The sequence below is a fragment of the Oncorhynchus mykiss genome, chromosome 26 (genome assembly GCF_057628025.1).
Source record: "Oncorhynchus mykiss isolate SJ-2025 chromosome 26, ASM5762802v1, whole genome shotgun sequence".
NCBI classification, from domain to species: Eukaryota; Metazoa; Chordata; class Actinopteri; order Salmoniformes; family Salmonidae; genus Oncorhynchus; species Oncorhynchus mykiss.
Window position 1 is genome coordinate 11,892,763 of NC_143047.1, and position 20,875 is coordinate 11,913,637.

The following is a 20,875-nucleotide window of genomic DNA, read 5'->3' on the forward strand; positions in this document are numbered from 1 at the left end:
ATCATGTCCGCAGGTTTTAAAAAGCAGGATAACAATGCCACCAGCAACTGTCGGGGAAGCGAAAGGGTCTGCCGATATCCTGGCACTTGGACTCAATCCCTGTTACCTGCGTGTAAGCCTGTGTTTGTCATGCCACTGCTTCTCGTTGACCCCGTAGACTGACCCCACACTTTATTGTTCTGCCGCTAAGCCTATTATAAAAATCAATAAACAATCGTGGTTTTTTTTGTTCCGTTTTTTTGTTCTTGAAATCTTCCCTTTCCGTATATCCTCTGCGATGGAGGGAAAACGGGCAACGCTCTCTCTGTAACCTGTTGCTTCCTCTTCTCCTGCCTGCCAGAGTCTTTAACCAACTGGCCAACCCCATGTCAGAGTCATTATCCGATTGTGTCTATTCTACCGGTGAGCGTTTGTGACCCTAGGATGACCGGAGGATCCATCGTTTTCACTTAAAACAGTCATGGGGAAAACCTATCTTATGTTAGCCGCTAACAGAGGAATAGCTCTGTACTTAAAAGGGTATTATGTACAGGGGGAAATGATTTCCAGACTTCCCCTGTATAATTTGATATTGATGAAGAGTTTCTGTATTTTGTTGGAACGTTTAGAACTCTGGACCAGTCACCAAATATTTAATACTGATCCTTTCTTGGTGGCTTTTCACTAAGTTTACATTCACTAATATGCTGCTTACAATAGTTTATCATTCCACCCCCATGTTACAGATTGGTGTTTGATGGCTATGGCGTGATAGACATTTTTAATTGTCACTTTCTGAAAATGTAATAATCCAACTCGATAAAAATCAACAAACACTGACTTTGACAGCTGATTTTTAAATTGAGCATAAAAGTAATGCAGCATTTACAGATTTGAATTCTCACTGTCAGTTTAAACTAATGTGTCAAACACAGCGGTAGCGATGTCAATGTAAACCAATTTCATTCCACCAGCTTGAAAGAAGAATTTTGAAATGAAAATGTCTGTAATAAGTCTACATACATTTTTTTCCCCCACCATTTTTTTTCATTTCTCCCTTGTTGTTTTTTTTTTAGGTCTTCTTGGAGTGTTCATAATGATGGGTAATCATAAACAACTTAGGAGTTACTAATGAGACTGTGTTGTACTGTATGTTGGGTTCGTATGGGCCCTCTCCACAGCCATACCAGTGTGGGCAGAAGATACCGCTCTCTGTTCTGTGTTAGGTGTTCCTTTTTGCCAATTTGATCTTGTGCCTTTACAATAGATTAATTCCCCCCTTACCATACTGTGCATTAGACACTGGAACAGATTTCTCCAAGCTGTTGAATCCTCTGCTGTGGGTTCCCACTAGCCTCCAGATTGGCTGCCTCTCTTCACTGAAGCCCTGATAGGTTATCCTAATTGGGAATGCTCTGACCAGCAGGCCCTTGCCCAAATGGTCCCCTGGACTGCGTTATGGGCCCCAGGGACTAGGGAGGGACACACAGGGGCCGCTCACAGGGAGCTCCACCATGACACTGAGTGGGCCGCTGGCTCCAGCCCTGGGAGAGGCAGGATGGTGCAGGCATGTGTTTCATCTCTCCCATCCAAAGCAGACGGAGGATTGTATCGTTGTCATTAATGTGTCACGCAACCCTGCTCAGTGTCTGCACTGTCAGAGCCTGCCTTAGCGACAATTACCGTGGAAACCCGCTTTTGATCTGCCTGGTTCGAAAGGTCTGCGTAGCGATTGGAGGCTGTTTCATTTTCCTCTCCTCCGTCTCCGTCTCCATCTCCATCTCCGTCTCCTTTACCCTCCCTCTATTCCTTTCGGAGCATGCTCAGTTTGTGTCCTCTGTTGGATACGGGTGTAGTGTGCTCATATTACGGTATTAGGTGATGGCTGCTTCTTACCCTAGTTTGTCTGTTTAGACACTCGTTCCTGGGTAAGCAGTGATGTCCCCTGGACAGCCCACTTCCTCAAGCCCTATTTACCTGGCCTCTGCCACTGTGTCGTGCTGCTCTGGAGTCACGGAGAGAAAAAGCCCTCCTCTTGCTCTCTGTTTCTGTTTCTCTCACTCTTCCCTTATTTCCACTGGGAGGAACGTTGACCTCATTTGTAAGGACAATAACCCCCTTGACTTTGGGGATTAAGACATGAAACCTTTGTGGATTAATTAGGTTTGGAGCTGAATTCATTTAGTCGCTATGGAATGCAACCTAAAAATAAAGAAAGGAAAAAGAGAAAGTGTGTGTGAGCTCTAGGTTGTGTTGTGTTGTTACTGTTTGCCCAGGTGGATACTAGTTGAACAATCTTACCGGCAATAGGCTACAGTGGGTTGGAGCTGGAGTCAATGCAGTCGACTCTCGAGATCTCTACTTTGGCTTGTCACACACAACGAGCAAGAAGTAGCAGCTCTGACGATGCCGCAGGAGTCATATTGTCTCAGTTGTCTTGGTAACAAAGCAAAGTGTTTGTTTTTGTAAGATCTAGCACAATTGCAATTGAGATGCTTAACACCTATTGTTTTTTCTTAAGAGCATATGTTACTTGAGATTAACTTTCACGTGAAAAGAGCTGTTAGCAATGTTTGTTTACAAAATACCAAAGGTGTTTAATTCACTGAAGATGAAACAACATAAGCTCAGAACATTGTGTTTTGTTTCTCTCTGTATATATGGAAACTGTGGTGTTGTTCAAGTCACACCTTTATAACGTGGTAGACCCAGATCAATATACGTTGTGTCAGCTCCCATAGTTCCAGGCTCTGTCTCAAAGTTTCCTCCAACACTCAGTGGACGCTGCTCTACTCTGAACATCAGGCCTCGACCCTGTCTGAAGTGAGCTGTTCCCTCTGGAGACAGGACACAGGTTTAGCCAGGGCTTTTGGGGAAGCTCAATCCCCCCCTGTGCCGCCTCCCCCTTAAGACACGGGGCTAAGTCGTGGCTGAGCCCCTCGTGGCGACGGATCGGCCAAATGCCACCTCTCCTGGCGTGGGTTGCAGGTGAGGTGTAATCGTGCTGGTGCAGCGCTCCTGTGTCCAGAATCAGGTATTTGCTATTAGACACAGAGATGAGGATTCAGAGGAGGACGTGAAATCCCTTTTGGTCCCACACTCTCTGCGCCTTTGAGCCCTGGCCTCACATTTCATACATTTCTGCTGGTCCTCAACAGGATCAGCCTTTTGTCCCCTTTATTTCATCTCCTGGAGAGAAATAAAGGGCGCTCTGAAAGTTTGGAGAGAAAAGTTTGGAGGACATTTCTGGATTATGTTCATGAGACACAAGCTGCTCACAGTATGAACATGGCACCCATTCAACGAGATCTATTTCCATAAAGATTATTTTTACATCATGAGAGTCATTACGCAGTTATTGTTGGATCGAAGTTGAGCTACCATAAGAAGTCTGGTTGAGCTTAACTCTACTCTTTACCAAACACCAACTGGAAACACCTCCCATTTCCATTTGACCTAAAAAAACAGCAATGCAGCCATCCGATAATGACCAGATGCCACCTATCTCGTTCAGCATTTCATCGCTACGTATCTGTCCTGCAGAGTTGACAAGTGTTGTGCTCTCCTTTGCCTCCCGCCTGTTTCCTTATCTGATGCTCCCCACTGCTCACCGTAGCGGTAAGCCTAACATCTGATGGCTTTCTGAAATCCAACGTGTTGGACAGGTGAGATGCTGTAGCGTGCGACACTTTTGAGATGCGTGTTAGCACCGTGTCACCGTTCTCCATCTGTAAGCTTTCTGCAGTGTCTACCTACACACATTACTGTGCGTCTATAAAAGTAACAGCCAATCATTTGATTTCCGACTTGTTTCGCCTGCTTTCGCTGCAATTAATTGCTCAAATCTTAGCTATTTCAGAGGAAGCGGGAGTACTGTCTATTTGTTTGAAATCATGTTGTGATGTTATTCATTGGGATTTCAATGGTACGTGTGTCTACTGTCAGACTGAGACAAATGGATACTTGGTTCAAAGACAATAGATATTCCTTAGCCAGTATCCCCATATACCCCTTACTAAATGAAGTAGCAGCCATTGATTGCATCGTAAAATCACTCCCTCATTGTGGAGATGTTTCCTCTTTAACGGCACGCCGCGTGGGCTCTTGGAGGGGCTTTGCCTCAACAGACGGGCTCCCACTGCAGTGTGGGGCCAGGTCCAGACATTTTGATGCTTTTTTTTGGGGGGGGGGGGGGGGGGGGGGGGGGTGCATCTCCGTCTCTCTGGAAACGCGCTCACAAGAACACACCATATTTTCCAGCATGGTGTTGGTGAGGCATCTAGCTGCTATCTCAATCAGTGTGTTTTTTCTGTGCTGTAGCCTGCTGCCTGACGGAAATAGCCCATAGATTGTGTTAGACCGTTGCCAGTGTCTAATTCTCTATGTAGCTATTTATCTCCTGTATTTATCACAGCCTGTTTATCTGACTTTAGCAGACTGCCAAGGGAGATTACCCAAATCTACAAATGAACACCTCCATGAATCCAGCCTAAATTGTAATGAATTAATTAATTAATTAATACTATCCCACGGCCTTTCTTCATTAGCCATAAATGGACTTGCTTTGTCTCGCCTGCACTTGACGTATGGGTACATTGTGATATACAAACCAGTGGAGGCTGCTGCGGTGAGGACTCCTCATGATAATGGCCGGAACGGAACCAATGGAATGGCATCAAACATGGAAACCATGTGTTTGATAGCGTTCCAATGATTCCGCTCCAGCCATTACCACGAGCCCGTCCTCCCCAACGAAGGTTCCACCATCCTCCGGTGATAAAAACATGTCTCTACTGTATACGCCACAGTAGTAATTCATACTATGCCACACCACGCTATGTATTTCCATAGCTATTACTCATGACAGAGCTGACCTATTCCGGTGGGAATCAGCCATGTCTTCACGGCCATCGTCTGTAGCTGTCACGGAATCAATCTGCAAACACCCCCACACCCCCGCACTCCCCTGCCCCCTGAATTAAAGCCACATAACAGCGGTCGATGGATCCCCCCCTAACCATGTTAAGACGTATTGTTTTAAAATACCCACGCCCAGACGGTGAATCCCGGTGCTCTTCTGTTTGTCTCCGTTTTAGAGATCAGGCTTCTTTACCTTCCCTCTCTCCATCCCTCTCTCTCTCTCTCTCTCTCTCGCTCTCTCTCTCAGTCTGTTTGTTTTCAAAGCTCGTTGCAATTGGCCCAAATCCTAGGTATCACATATCTGACCATATTTCAAGCTGAAATTAAGCATGTAAAAACCTTTTTCCCTTTAAAGGTCAGACATTAGTGCTGGTAAAAATTGATCTGTGGATTTATGAATTTAGCCCTGTGTTGGAGCTCCTTTGTAATGGAAGATTCAACGGGGAAGCTTAACGTTGCATTGTTTTGCTTTGACAACGCAGCCACCAGAGCCACTGCAGCTGTTCCCACCCCCCCCCCCCCCCCCCCGCTCACAATGGCAGATTAATTAACACAATCATGTGCTTCTGGCTCCGGCTCAACATGCAGGTCTGCTCTGGGATAGATAGGTAAATCCTATACATGTGTTTCCAGACGGAGAATATTCTTATGAGGGGTTTCATAACTAGATATATTTGGTTTGTGACTGGTCAAAACCCAAGCAAGGGGCCTAACTAATTGGACTGAAGTATATCTGGGAAGTGTTTTCTAGTTCAGAAAAGGCACTTCCTCATTCCTTCTCAAGGCTGCCATGGCCATTAGGCGACTGTTCTAATTAACATTCCGTAGGCCGACCCGTTTCCCTTTCTTAGTTACTTCCCTGACATTTTAAACTGTCTATTATTCCGCCTGGCTTTCAGGTGCAATGCTGTGTAAATGGCAAGTCCAAAAAATTATGTATCTTTTTCATACAGTTATCCATCAAGGACCGGTGAGGATCAGTCCTAGTGCTTAAATCATTACGGAATGATGTGATCTTTCCCAGTTGATCATATTCCTTACACTCACTGTCATGATATTACCGTACCTCATCTAATTTCCACTTCTTCGTATCTCTCTCCTCCTCGTTTGGTGTTAACGTAACCTCCGTTTTTCAATATTTGAACCTTGCTTCGTTTACTGTGTTTATATAACGATCACATAACAGTCAAGGGTAAGGCAAGGAAGAAATTAGGGCGTTGGAGACGGCAACAAAAACACTGAAGCAATTATGTTTCTTTCAGCCCAAGCATTCTCACGTTAATGAAATCCCTTATCATTTTAGGGAGGATGGGAAGGTAGGACAGGTGCAAGAAATTGTGTTAATTTATCTTTTTCTCGAACAGAAAAGAAAACAAAGAGACTGTCGAGGTAAAGGCAACAAGTGTGGAGAGAGTTTCTCCTTCACATTTTGTTACCATTAGATAGTTCAATCTCTATTTTTGCTGTTTTGTTTTAGGTATTTTGACCGAACTGTATGTGCATATGAGGGGGGGGGGGGGGGGTAAGAGAGGAGGTGAGAGAGTGGGAGGAGGTTTTATCCCATATTTGTGTCTGTTTAAAGGGTAAGACGACACTCCTGTGGCTAACATTTCAAGTATTTACCTCACCACAAGATGTCTGCCCTTTTCCCCTGTGCAGCTCACATGCAGATTAGAGCGCTAGCGGAGGTAGCAGTGGAGACCGTTTTAATGACGCTAATGCCGAGTGAGATCCTGGCTCCCTTTAAAGGAGGCTATCTGATTGGAAACAGATCTGGGACGCTGGGAGGTTGGCCCTGGCTCGTTTGATTTAATGACCCATTTCCTCGGCTCGTGCCACAAGCAGTTAACGGCAGTCAAGGTGCCCAGAGGTTCGCCATCATGGGAGTGTACCACCATCCAGACCCAGAATGAGGGGAGGGAGGGAGAGGGAGGGAAGGAAGAAAGGAAGGAAGGAAGGAAGGAGGGAGGGAGGGCGGGAGGGAGGGAAGGAAGGAAGGAAGGAAGGAAGGAAGGAAGGAAGGAAGGAAGGAAGGAAGGAAGGAAGGAAGGAAGGAAGGAAGGAAGGAAGGAAGGAAGGAAGGAAGGAAGGAAGGAGGGAGGGAGGGAGGGAGGGAGGGATGGAGGGTGGGAGGGATGGAGGGAGGGAGGGAGGGAGGGAGGGAGGGAGGGAGGGAATGCAGCCAATCAGGGCTTGAGTCTGTATGTCTGTATGTCTGTAGCTCAGCCAGCCGGAAGTAACAGGTACAAGTTGAAGGCCCAGGGAGTCGCCATGGTTTCCATATATCCTGCCATATGCTCTGCTTCAGAAGTGTTAACCACTCTTTCAATTCAGACAGTCATGGGACATGGTGTTTCCTTCCATCTCTTATGTTCCTACTGTACAGTATGCCTCGTTTTCATTGGTCATCAGAGCAATCATAGTCAAAGTTCAGTATTACTTTGTGTCTAATATGTTATCCCATGAGTTGCATTGACAACACATTTTAAGTGATAGCGTTCCCTGTTTAGAACCTACCAGAGAGAGAGATAGAGAGAGAGAGAGACCTTACTCTGTGTACGTGCTCGACCTTCTAGTCAAGAGCACTCCAGGCCTGAGTAGCGGCCTAATGGATCCAGTCAACTTTGAAAACCAAACTTGAGCACGCTTAGACATATCAAGCTAATGATCAACTATTAATATTCACAATCCTCGGCCTTGATGTCGCTGTATGGATATAGACGGCAAGCAATTATGTCATCCTCTTTGGGTTTTTGTCTATCCCTGCCCGACCGCCTGCTTCCTGTATGTAGAGGATTTATAAATATATAACAGATAGTTCTTAGTGAGAGGAGTTATACACTCTTATTGCAGATATGGAGATGCAGATTAATTTGTAATTAGTCTTGAAATGTTGAGCCTCTGTAGATAAAGGATTCAAACTTCCATTCTCCGTTCCATAAATGCTGATCACTTAAAAAGAACAAATGCTCTGAGCTTGATTAAAAAAAATAGCTTACGCTTGAATTATTTGTTTGGCGACAAATACAGACACATATGTTTGAATGCCCTAGCAACACTAAGCGGGAGTAAATGAGTTTTTAGAATAAACTGTTATTGTTTGCGTGTAGAAACTGTTCAGTGCATTAGAGCAGTATAAGAGAAGCCTAGTGTCTGGTTAAATGTCAGTTTGTTGGTACAACGCTAAGAGGAAGGCAGGGAGAGAAAGTTTCCACCCCGTCTCAGTTTAACAATGTGATTTCATTTTCCATATCCAACCACGGTCTACCGTTTCTTTTGGGCTTATGTTCACGTTCATTTGCTACAAATGTCAGATATCTCTCCGTAGAAGAAAAAAAAGACAAATGGAATAAAGACATACGTTTTTTTTTGTGTGGATATACCAGAATAGTTTTTAGTCGGATAAGGCGCGGGGGCAGGGGTGGGGGTGGGGTGGGGTGGGGGGGCGGGGGGGGGGTCTATTAATAGTTGAGTCATCAGCGCTGCTGTAATGCTCTGAAATGGCAAATTGTTAGATCCCCAATGGTGATTATTACTCTCTGTCAATGACCTTCATAACAAATTAACATTCTGCCAGTGGAACAGAGCGTGCTCTTTAATGGGGGTATGTGTGAGGCGTGGCGTTGACTGTGTAAACTGGGTGGACTGGGTGCTATGGGACAAGTAGAGAAGGGGAGAGGACAGCCTGGGATTTGGTTCTGAGACACCACAAACTGAAGGAGGGAGGCAGGTTTTTAATTCATTTATTTCATTGGCATTGATCTCCATTTTTTTATTTACAGTGGAAGGAAATCTCATTTCAATTTGGTTCTTGCCTCCATAATGCAGGGCAATTATTAGTATTATCCTTATTAGTGGTGGTGTTTTGGCTGAGCTAGTCTAACCCTGGGGGACTGTTGGAGAGGAGGTAGAGCTGTGGGGAGGGCCACTGTTTTAATACCACTTTGCCAAAATCAGGCCTTTCTCTAATGTATTCTGACAGTATGGCTCACTCACGAGACACACTGGTGTTAAGAGCAGCAGTATAAATCTTTTTATTTCATTTTCCGAGACACTGGACAAGTTCATATAAGAAGAAAATGGGAAATGTCCTTGGTCTCCGGATTTACGGCCACCCTAACAGTGGAGGGAGAGAGAGGGATAGTTTCAGTACAATTCAGAACAGCTTGAATTGAAGCACAAGCACACTGAAATGCACCTCTCCTCTTTGGCCTTGTTAAGTGTGTTTATCACCTTTATGATAATATAGATCTTCAAGTGCACATTTCTGTAATTGAGATATTGATGAGTATACATTCTCCCCTTGATAAATACTATTTTAATATGGGCTCTTAATGAGACTTTGTATTCATTTTAAATTGATGTAGAATAGCGGTTAATGGTTCTGATGCTTATATAACTCTGATGCTATATATGTATACGTGTATATGTGTACGTATATACAGTGGGGCAAAAAAAGTATTTAGTCAGCCACCAATTGTGCAAGTTCTCCCACTTAAAAATGTAATTTTCATCATAGGTACACTTCAACTATGACAGACAAAATGAGAAAAAAAATCCAGAAAATCACATTGTAGGATTTTTAATGCATTTATTTGCAAATTATGGTGGAAAATAATTATTTGGTCACCTACAAATAAGCAAGATTTCTGGCTCTCACAGACCTGTAACTTCTTCTTTAAGAGGCTCCTCTGTCCTCCACTCGTTACCTGTATTAATGCCACCTGTTTGAACTTGTTATCAGTATAAAAGACACCTGTCCACAACCTCAAACAGTCACACTCCAAACTCCACTATGGCCAAGAACCAAAGAGCTGTCAAAGGACACCAGAAACAAAATTGTAGACCTGCACCAGGCTGGGAAGACTGAATCTACAATAGGTAAGCAGCTTGGTTTGAAGAAATCAACTGTGGGAGCAATTATTAGGAAATGGAAGACATACAAGAACACTGACAATCTCCGTCGATCTGGGGCTCCACGCAAGATCTCATCCCGTGGGGTCAAAATGATCACAAGAACGGCGAGCAAAAATCCCAGAACCACACGGGGGGACCTATTCTTTTTCTGAGAAATTAAGGCTATTCCATGCGAGAAATTGCCAAAAAACTGAAGATCTCGTACAATGCTGTGTACTTCTTCCTTCACAGAACAGAGCAAACTGTCTCAAACCAGAATAGAAAGAGGAGTTGGAGGCCCTGGTGCACAACTGAGCAAGAGAACAAGTACATTAGAGTGTCTAGTTTGAGAAACAGACGCCTCAAAGTTCTCAACTGGCAGCTTCATTAAATAGTAGCCGTTAAACACCAGTCTCAACGTCAACAGTGAAGAGGCGACTCCGAGATGCTGGCCTTCTAGGCAGAGTTGCAAAGAAAAAGCCATATCTCAGACTGGCCAATAAAAATAAAAGATTAGATGGCCAAAAGAAAACAGACACTGGACAGAGGAATATTGGAAAAAAGTGTTATGGACAGACAAATCTAAGTTTGAGGTGTTCGAATCACAAAGAAGAATATTCCTGAGACGCAGAAAAAATGAAAAGATGCTGGAGGAGTGCTTGATGCCATCTGTCAAGCATGGTGGAGGCAATGTGATGGTCTGGGGGTGCTTGGTGGTGGTAAACTGGGAGATTTGTATAGGGTAAAAGAGATCTTGAAGAAAGAAGGCAATCAATCCATTTTGCAACGCCATGCCATACGCTGTGGACGGCCCTTAATTGGAGCCAATTTCCTCCTACAACAGGACAATGACCCAATGCACAGCTTCAAACTATGCAATAACTATTTAGGGAAGAAGCAGTCGGCTGGTATTCTGTCTACAATGGAGTGGCAAGCACAGTCACTGGAATTCAACCCTATTGAGCAGTTGTGTGAGCAGCTTGACCGTATGTACCCAAGTGTCCATCAAGCCAATCCAGCTTGTGGGAGGTGCTTCAGGAAGCATGCGGTTAAATCTCTTCAGATTACCTCAACAAATTGACAACTAGAATGCCAAAGGTCTGCAAGACTGTTATTGCTGCAAAATGGAGGATTCTTTGACGAAAGCAAAGTTTGAAGGACATAATTATTATTTCAATTAAAAATCATTATTTATAACCTTGTCAACGTCTTGACTATATTTCCGGTTAATTTTGCAACTCATTTCATGTATGTTTTCATGGAAAACATTTCTAAGTTACCCCAAACGTTTTAACGGTAGTGATATATATACGTTACAGTGTTTTCGTAAAGTATTCAGACCCCTTGACCTTTTGCACATTTTGTTATGTTACAGTCTTATTCTAAAATTGATTTTAAAAAATGAAAAAAATGCTCATCAATCAACACACAATACCCCGTAATGACAAAACAAAAAACAGTTTTTTTCTTATTTTTTCAAATATATAAAAAAATTATGAAATATAACATTTACAATAATATTCAGACCCTTTACTCAGTACTTCGCTGAAGCACCTTTGGCAGCGATTATAGCCTCGAGTCTTCTTGGGTATGACACTACAAGCTTGGCACACCTGTATTTAGGGAGTTTGTCACATTCTTCTCTGCAGATCCTCTAAAGCTCTGTCAGGTCAGATGGGGAGCGTTGCTGCACAGCTATTTTCAGGTCTCTCCAGAGATGTTCTACCGGGTTCAAGTCCGGGCTCTGGCTGGGCCACTCAAGGACGTTCAGAGACTTGTCCTGAAGGCACTCCTGCGCTGTCTTGGCTGTGTGCTTAGGGTCGTTGTCCTGTTGGAAGGTGAACCTTCACCCCAGTCTGAAGTCCTGAGCGCTCTGGAGCGTGTTTTCATCAAGGATCTTTGCTCCGTTTATCTTTCCCTCGATCCTGACTGTTCTTCCAGTTCCTGCCCCTGAAAAAAATCCCCACAGCATGAAACTGCCACCACCATGCATCACCGTAGGGATGGTGCCAGGTTTCCTCCAGACGTCACTCTTGGCATTCAGGCCAAAGAGTTCAATCTTGGTTTCATCAGACCAGAGAATCTTGTTTCTCATGATCTGAGAGTCCTTTAGGTGCCTTTTAGCAAACTCCAAGTGGGCTGTCATCTGCCTTTTACTGAGGAGTGGCTTCCGTCTGGCCACTCTACCATAAAGTCCTGATTGGTGGAGTACTGCAGAGATGGTTGTCCTTTTGGAGCTCTGCCAAAGTGACCATTGGATTCTTGGTCACCTCCCTGACCAAGGCCCTTCCCCCCGATTGCTCAGTTTTGTCGGTCTGCTAGCTCTAGAAAAAGTATTATTAAGAATGATGGAGGCTGCTGTGTTTTTGGGGACCTTCAATGTTGCAGAAATGTTTTGGTACCCTTCCCCAGAGCTGTGTCTCGACACAATCCTGTCTCGGACCTCATAGCTTTGTTTTTGCTCTGACATGAACTGTCATCTTTGGGACCTTATATAGACAGGTTTGTGCCTTTCCAAGTTATGTCAAATCAATTGAATTTACCAGAGGTGGACTCCAGTGAAGTTGTAAAAACATCTCAAGGATGATCAATGGAAACAGGATGCACCTGAGCTTTGGAGTCTCATAGCAAAGGGTCTGAATACTTATGTAAATAAGGTATTTCTGTTTTTATTTATATTGGTGGTGTTAAGCTCGCCGCAATTGGACTCTGGAGCAGTGGAAGCGCGTTCTCTAGAGTGATGAATTACGCTTCACCATCTGGACAAATCTGGGTTTGGCGGATGCCAGGAAAACGCTACCTGCCCGAATGCATAGTGCCAACTGTGAAGTTTGGTGGAGGAGGAATAATGATCTTGGGCTGTTTTTCATGGTTCGGGCTAAGCACCTTAGTTCCAGTTAAGGGAAATCTTAACGCTACAGTACACAGTGACATTCTAGACTATTCTGTTCTTCTATCTTGGTGGCAACAGTTTGGGGAAGGCTCTTTCCTGTTTCAGCTTGACAATGCCCCCATGTGCAAAGCGAGGTCCATACAGAAATGGCCTCCACAGAGCCCTGACCTCAACCCCATCAAACACCTTTGGGATGAATTGGAATGCTGAATGCAAGCCAGGCCTAATTGCCCAACATCAGTGCCCGACCTCACTAATGCTCTTGTGGCTGAATGGAAGCAAGTCCTCGCAGCAATGTTCCTGCATCTAGTGGAAAGCCTTCCCAGAAGAGTGGAGGCTGTTACAGCAGCAAAGGGGGGACCAACTCCATATTAATGCCCATGATTTTGGAATGAGATATTCAACTAGCATATAGTGTGTGTATATAATATATATATTTTTATATATATATATATATATATATATATATATATATATATATATATATATATATATATATATATATATATATATATATATATATATATATATATACTGTACCTGGTGGTAGAGAGCCTTGAATGTGGATCTGTAACTCCAGTTTATGATTGCCCATTGTGCTTGTTGTTGATTTGCTGTGTTGGAAAATGAATAGGAAATCAATGATAGCAGACAATGATTTTTTTCCCGTCTTTAAAGGTACAGTGCATGCATGCAGCGTTGACACAGTGGACTGTGAAGACGTCACATGTGGTCTTCCTGGAACACGGGTTGTGTTACCACTGAGTGGTTTTGTTTACCATGACTATAGGATAGCGGTCCTCGTAGTACATGCTATGTCTCCTTTATACAGGGACACATGAGTTATCAGTTCATCAGTACTGGATATACTCTCTTATCTCCTGGCCTCTCTCTTCCTCACTCACCTTATCGCCCCGCCCCTCCTCCCCCCTCCTCCTGTTCATCCTCCTCCAGTCTGGATCCATAGAAAGCAGGATCTGCTCGGCCTTCACTAATGATAACTGCTCACTTCCTGCCAAACAGTGTGCATGATGAATATTTACCCTGATTAATACCCTTCCCCCAACTCTCCTTCTGGCCTTTGTGTCCTAAAAGACGCCCACCTTAATAAGTCCCTTCAGCCCAGTCAAATGCCCCCCATTCCTCCCTTGCTCCCCTCATGCAAATGGACAGACAATGGCTCCGTCCCACTCCCAACCCTCTGTCCTGCCGTCGTTCCCTGGAGCTGTGATCATCCTGCAGAATGATAACGTTAGTGAGACCTCGGTGCTTCTTTAGCTGTGTTTGGGTGTTTTTTTTCAATGCTCTTTGAAGCCTGAAACAGACTTGAGAAGAGAAAACAAAGATGGGCCCGTGCCAGGGAGAAACTTATGGCACCAAGCCTGTTCCCCTAGCTCGGCAGAGGCATAGCCTTTACAGAGGGAGAGATGCACCTTCTGTCACTGGTAGGGAGGGGGGAGGGGGGGGGGGGGGGAGCAGAGGGGACGTCCACTGTCGAATGCATCCCAAACAGTATCTTAGCCATCCTCCAAAATGATACCATGATATGAAATGTTTTTGATATAAAGAGGTTTAGTGTACAGTATATGTCTGATAATGTATTCTATTGAACTCTTGTGTGGGCCGGTCCTATAGATTATTAATGAGATGAATGATTCCTTATGGAGCTCCACACGATTTGATGTGTTGTAGTTCAATAAGGCTGTACAGGTATGGTATTTGGCATCAGGGAGTTCTGACTCCAGTTTCGTTCAGAGGAATAATCCATAAAATATGGAAATTAAACAGAAAATTGACTTAACATAATTTCCCCTACCTCTTCATCAATCAAAAAAAAATAAAAAAATAAAATTGGGAACAAATAAGCGAATAAATGTGAGCTACAATATCATTTAGAAATGCCTCTGCCTTCAGCAGGCAGAAAAAGGAACATCTTTCCTCCTCTTTTTTTCCTAAAACCAATTTTACTGAGACCAGTACTAATAAATATAAATGTTTGTGATTAGCATCTCTGCGGCACAGGTGCATGTTGGTTGCAAGAGGAGGCATGTTCCTTCATTTCCGGCGATGAGAAGTACAGTACGCCATAAACGCAGAGTCCAAAACCCAGCTCCCTGATAAATGAATGCACAGATTGTTAATGTACCATTGTGTGGTTCAGCCTCGTGGGGCTTTAAAAAAAAAAGACTCCTGCCAAATCGGACCGAGCTGGAGGTGGGGCTTCCCTTTCAAGGTCCAGATTACACAGGATGGAGCTTTAAAGTGACATTATTTTCCTTTACACATAGGGTCCGGGATTATATAGACAACGCATCCCCCACTGGGTGCACTACCATGTGCTCTGTAATTCCATTTTTTTCAGACTGGTACTTACTGTTGACACGGGTACTGGTACTAGTACACCGCTGGTCTGTGAGGAGTGACCAGACTGAGAACAGCATTTGGTGTTGAAGTGTCTACTTGGCCTTGTGTACCGTACCCTAGAATTAGGCTGTTAAAATAATTTTGTCAACAGTAGATTTAATCTGCGGTGTTTTCACAAATTGTTATTATCATAATCATGATTTCATATCTGGTTTAATCTCTCTCGTCAATCTGTGTGGACTTTGCTGGCTCATATACAGTGTATGTAAGCATGCACATAAGCAACTCACTGCCAAGGCACAGCCTCATCATTAATATACTAATCAAATCACTGCTATTTATGTTATATTGACAATGGAAATAAAACAGAACGATTTCTGTTAATATATAAATGAAGGGTTCAATCATGGCGCTGCTTGGAGCAAGAAAACAAGTACCCGGCTGCCGACAAAGACAAAATCAGTCTAAAATAGCTGTTTTTCAGTAGCTGTGAAAATGTTTTATAAGGGGACTGCTGAACACCTGCCTTAAAATGTAGTTTCAACATCTCCCGAATGCCATTTTGCTTAATTGACTTGGAAATGGCCCAAATGTATTGCTGATTTCGGTCTAATTAATATTAATAATAAATGCCATTATTAACATCAAAGAACATCTGGTGCCCCTGTTTACCCGCGTGCCTTATATGTAACACATTTTGCGTCTGTTTCATCTCACAAACATCACGGGGGTAAACACTTTCTGAATGTCTTACTCGTTGTGTTTTATTTCATTTTGTTACACAGGGTCACTGATAGCAACCTCTGCCCAAGTGCTAGTGGGTTCATCTCGTGTGCATGTGGTCTTTCAGATGCTTGAGTGTTTTTCCTGGTCTGAAGCTGGTTGCTGTGATACCTTAGAGGGTTCTGGGTCCCTGGTGTACCCCCCCCCCCCCCCCCCCCCCACACACACAAAAAAAGTGCTTTCACTAGCATCTGCATAGTGGTCTGCATTAGGAGTTTTGTGCCCATAAATCACACACTAAATAACTTTAATCTAACATTTCATTAAGTAGTCCTTGTCAGGTAGTAAAAGCAGGGATAATGCAGTGGTGTTTAATGATAATTGGTGTTTGGTTAATAAATTCTGCGAGTTCAGATTACTTTCTAGCAGTGGCTAGAATGCTAGCCTCAGCAGTGTAACTAAACCTCAAATTGATTAACTCGCATGAACCAGCCGTTCACAAAGATGGCACCCGTCCAAATAAAGAAAGAGAACAGAGCATCAGCCGGATGGTGTTGTGTTGCTCCGGCGTAAGGAAATCAACTCCCCCCGGGCGCATTTTTAAAAGCCTAATGCCTTTCAAATGATGTCATCACATTTTACTTGCTCTCTCTTTTTTTTTTGAAATCCACACGTTTCCTTACCATATTTTTTGTTCTCGGCGTGACAGTAGTTACATAGAGGGAGAAGGGCACTGGCTTTGACAGAACACGTGATGCATTAGAATAATGGAGAGAGAGAGAGGGAGACATCTTGTGTTTTTATGACACAATTTGATCTTTTTTTTTTTTTTTTTGTGAAAGTGATATCACTGTAATCAAAACCACAGAACAATTTAGCCTGGAAGTGTGATTGAAAGAGCACCATTAAGGAAGAGGCCTTTCCCCTCAGTTATTTCTTTCTTGTTGTTGTTTTATCCATTAATGGGAACAGGGTGTGGTCCGTCTGGAGGGGCTGTCTCAGAGGACAGACACACACACGCACACGCGCACACACACACACACACACACACACACACACACACACACACACACACACACACACACACACACACACACACAAACAGGTACGAGTGTTGCGTGTGTCGGTGGGCTCCTGTGGCATTTCCCCTTGGTTGGTTGAGGAGATTTTTATTGTGACACTAGCAGAGCTCCTGGTGTCAGAGCTGTAGTGCAGCAGACAGCAGACAGAATGACTGATACTCATCCTCCTCCCAGATGGCCTGTACAACTCTGCTCCAATCTGATCTCAGCCCTTTGTTCTGTTCTGTTCCATTACATTTGGATGAGCCCAATAAAATCAGAGCTGCTCTCAAATCAGAAAGCCTGAATTATATATGCACTGGTGTGATATTATTCCACTGCAACAGAGCCTGGATGTGTCAGTTTATATATGTAACTGGAAAAGCAGTGCTTGGCGGAAAAGAGGACAACGTATTGATAACGCAGATTAGATTAGCTAAGGAAAATAACAAGCTACAACATTGCAGTTTGCAGTGTGTAGTAAGATAAGTACAGTAGTATTAAGGATGTTTCATTCAATTGTGTCATTTTATTTATTAGCTAAACGTGCGTGTTAGATCAATAGTCATTGTAGAAATGACATTGATCACTAAGAAATGACAACAGTGAAAGCGTCTGACCATATCCATGGAAGGCTTTTCGCTCCCCTCTGGGTAACATTAACTTGAACTAAGCCAACTTAAAGCACTAAACATGTATAACACTAGCTGTGGCCTAACAGTACACTAACAGTGTGTGCACTGTAGCCGTCTCTGAGCGATAGCATTGGGAGTTATGGTTGCAAGACTTAACAGGGTAATATATGAAGCCAGTGGCTTGCCTGTGACAATCATTTTTATTGTTGTTTCTCTTGCAGATTTTCCCTTTTGCATAAAAAGGAGCAAAGCAATGGAAAATCAATGCATGGAGAATAGTTATAGGGGGCGAGTTATCGAGAATCTCTCTGTCCCAGACTCGCTCCTCCTGGAAGACCACGTGTAAATGTATGAGATGACCTTCAAATGTCATAAATGTGTTGCGCAATAAACTGTCAATATTTGTGGTTATACAGCGCAGGATGACTTTTACAGTAATTGGAACAGCCCTATTAAAAGCTTGGGATCAGTCAGCTGATTAAGGACAACCACGCTGGACGCCTATCGCCTGGGACTCTCTCTCTCTCTCTCTCTCTCTCTCTCTCGTCCATACACTACATGAACAGGTACATTGAAGTGTTGGTGTGTGATTGTGTGTGTGCAGGTGTGCTTGAGTATTTGTTTGCGTGCGAGTGTATAGCGATTGGAACCTTCATTGTTGAAGGACTGTTAGATGCTGGAGTGCATCCTCTTCCTGGAACAGGGTCAGTATTAACCCTGCCACACAGAGGGCCAGAGGTTGAGGCTGGCCATAAGCTGTGTTTTTAGGGGTTCAATTCAACTCCATCTGGGGTGGACAGGTGGAGCTGTGTTTGCTACGTGAGAGAGGTGGAAACTTTGCCAAGAGGGGAAATGTCAAGTGGTGTAAAATGTGTTTGTGGAGAATTTAGCTACAGTGCAGTATGTGTACAGATGTAGGATCTCAAGGCTCGAACACATGGCGCCGAATGTGGATCTAGCGTTCGTCTGCCGATCGTCTGTGCGTTGTGCTTTGGGGACCGGCAGCTGTAGATTCTACATGTAAAATCGGTGCGCAAACTATGCTCTGAGGTGCTAAATACTCTCAGCCAGCAAACGCTATTGTTGTTTCTTAGCCCTTAATTTGAGCCAGTTTCCTACAGCAAGAAAATAATCCTGCAGCACCAGGAAATGTGAACTATTATGTGGATTATAATTCATGCACATTTTTTTTGTAGCAGTTGATACATTTTTCTTAAGGGAAAAGTGGAAATGACAAACGTTAGAAGCCTTTTTAAACACACTACAAGTTGAAAAGTTGCAACAGGGTGATCAAATGAAGGTCCTACGTCTGTATATGGACTGCAGACATGTTGGGATTATTGATTAGAAAAGCCTTGTGTCTGGGCCTTGGTTTGGAGAGGGTGGGTTTGGAAAGGTCACATGCAGATCAGAATTGGGTGTACAGTGGGAACGGGGCTATGGTTGTTACAGTAAAGGATATATAAACTGTTCAATACTGTATGCCTGTCGGCTTGGGGCAGTCACATGCACATAATTACAATAGTACACTGTACTATAGGCAGTGTGGGTGCAGAGTCATGTGATCAGTGCCAGCAGTAGGAGGACTTGCTGACTTCAGCCTTTCCTTTAAACCTTATTTGACTCTTAAAGAGGAACAGATTAGGCTACTGGAAGAAATACTTTTGATTGTGTGGCATGGTTGCCTAAGTGGGCTGCTCTATTCAGACGCTCACCCTCCCCACGCGCATACCATGTAATGTGCCGGACTAGAACCTTATGTGGGCTTTGGTGTGGGTCATGCACTGACTGGCTTGCAACGTAAGGGGTGATGGGGTGGAGCCATGGACAGAATACTTCATCTTACTGTGAACTGGTACTTCTTCCTGAGTACCCACGGTGCGACAGGGTATGTGGTTGAACAAGGTTATCATGTTGGCATTGGGCTCTGGAGATTCACTCCACCTCGTCGGTCATTCTGCTTGACTAGAGTGTAGCTTTCATAACACATCAGAGCTTACAAGGACTTCTTGAGCAACCGGTCTATACAGTTAGCTGGTCATGTAGTGAGGTCATGGCCCGTATCACCGCATGAGACAACGTCCTCACCTCACGATTCTGCAGCCGTCAGCCCTTCTCAAATCTATTTCAGTTCCTCCTGAGATGCGGGTGATTATGTGGAGAGCGGTTGTTGGTCTCCACACGTCTGTGCGGTATTAGTGGCAGTTCAAGCAGGGTGAGGTCACTCTTATCACCCTCTCGTATCTCTGACAGGTAGCGACGCTACCTGTCAAACTCAGGGCGCTACGGAGACGCGTTGGCCCACTGCTGACAGAGCCGTTTCTTTCCTTGTATTGTTCAGTTCAACACAATCCGCCATATGCTACCAGAAGATGATGATCGCGGGGATGAAACATTACGACGGGAGTGGGAGAGTGTGGAGGGGGTCGGGCCCGGTGTTTCTAAAGGAGCCTGAAAGCTTATGAACTGTCAGCGTTCTGTCAGCTTGAAACGGGTGTGTGTGTGGGGGGGGGGGGGGGGGGGGGGGGGGGGGGTAGCGGCAAAACGTGAACCCATTGATGTGTTTTACTTTGTGTGGTGTTAGCAGATTTGGATGGAAAGGAGGACAAAAGCAAAGAAAAGTGTGTTTTCTGACATGGTGACGGTTTGCAGTGACACTCACCACCGTGTGTGTCTGTCTGTGTGTGTCTCTCTTGTTGCTCCAGATGTCGGGGATGACCTGGGGAAGACGGCGGGGAGTGTTCAGCAGGCCCCCTCCCAGCACAGGGACAGGAGCCTGGGCTCGGCCATCAAGGACTGCCCCTACTGTGGGAAGACCTTCCGCACCTCCCACCACCTCAAGGTCCACCTGAGGATACACACAGGTCAGTGGAGTGAGTTCCCCTTGGATATTACTGCTACCACCATTTTGCCTTCTGCCACCGCTCTCTGCCTACAACTCGAGTCAACACCATTTGGCCATGTTCAATACCATTGGCGGGAAAAGTTATTCGAAGCGCACACCTCTGCTGTAATCCATGGGACAATGACATTCAGTGGTTCACTTTAGCTACTGTTCTAATCTTATCCATATGTGAGGTCAAAATAGGTCTCTACCTGGATAACCTTCCGTGTTAGCTGCTGGGAGGTGGAGGTGGTCCCATTGAGAGTAATGAGGTGGACACTGTGTCGACTGACCAGAGCAGGCTGTTATACTGTACCCCGCTACACTACACTGCAAGGTAGACATGTCCCAGTAAATATCCGGGCCATTCTAAGGTCACCTGAGATCAAGGACGTCGGCTCTGCTAATTGTCCAAACAGGCTAATCTAGCACGCTATGTGCTATACGTTACAGCGTGTTTCTACACAATGTTTCTGCATTGAGTGTGTTTTTGCGTGCCTTGTAGCTTTGGAGTACTGCT

The 20,875-nt window shown here is 44.4% G+C and overlaps 1 protein-coding gene across 6 annotated transcripts in view; it reads left to right on the forward strand.

The window, feature by feature from the left end:
• The window catches only part of LOC110506377 (zinc finger protein 536), a 203,120-nt gene that overhangs the window by 115,758 nt on the left and 66,487 nt on the right, over positions 1-20,875 (forward strand). For all 6 annotated transcript variants that reach the window (XM_090222128.1, XM_090222132.1, XM_090222126.1 and 3 more), the window contains exon 5: positions 20,177-20,335. In XM_090222128.1, coding sequence (XP_090078254.1) covers positions 20,177-20,335 — 159 coding nt within the window. The remainder of the gene's footprint in view (positions 1-20,176; positions 20,336-20,875) is intronic.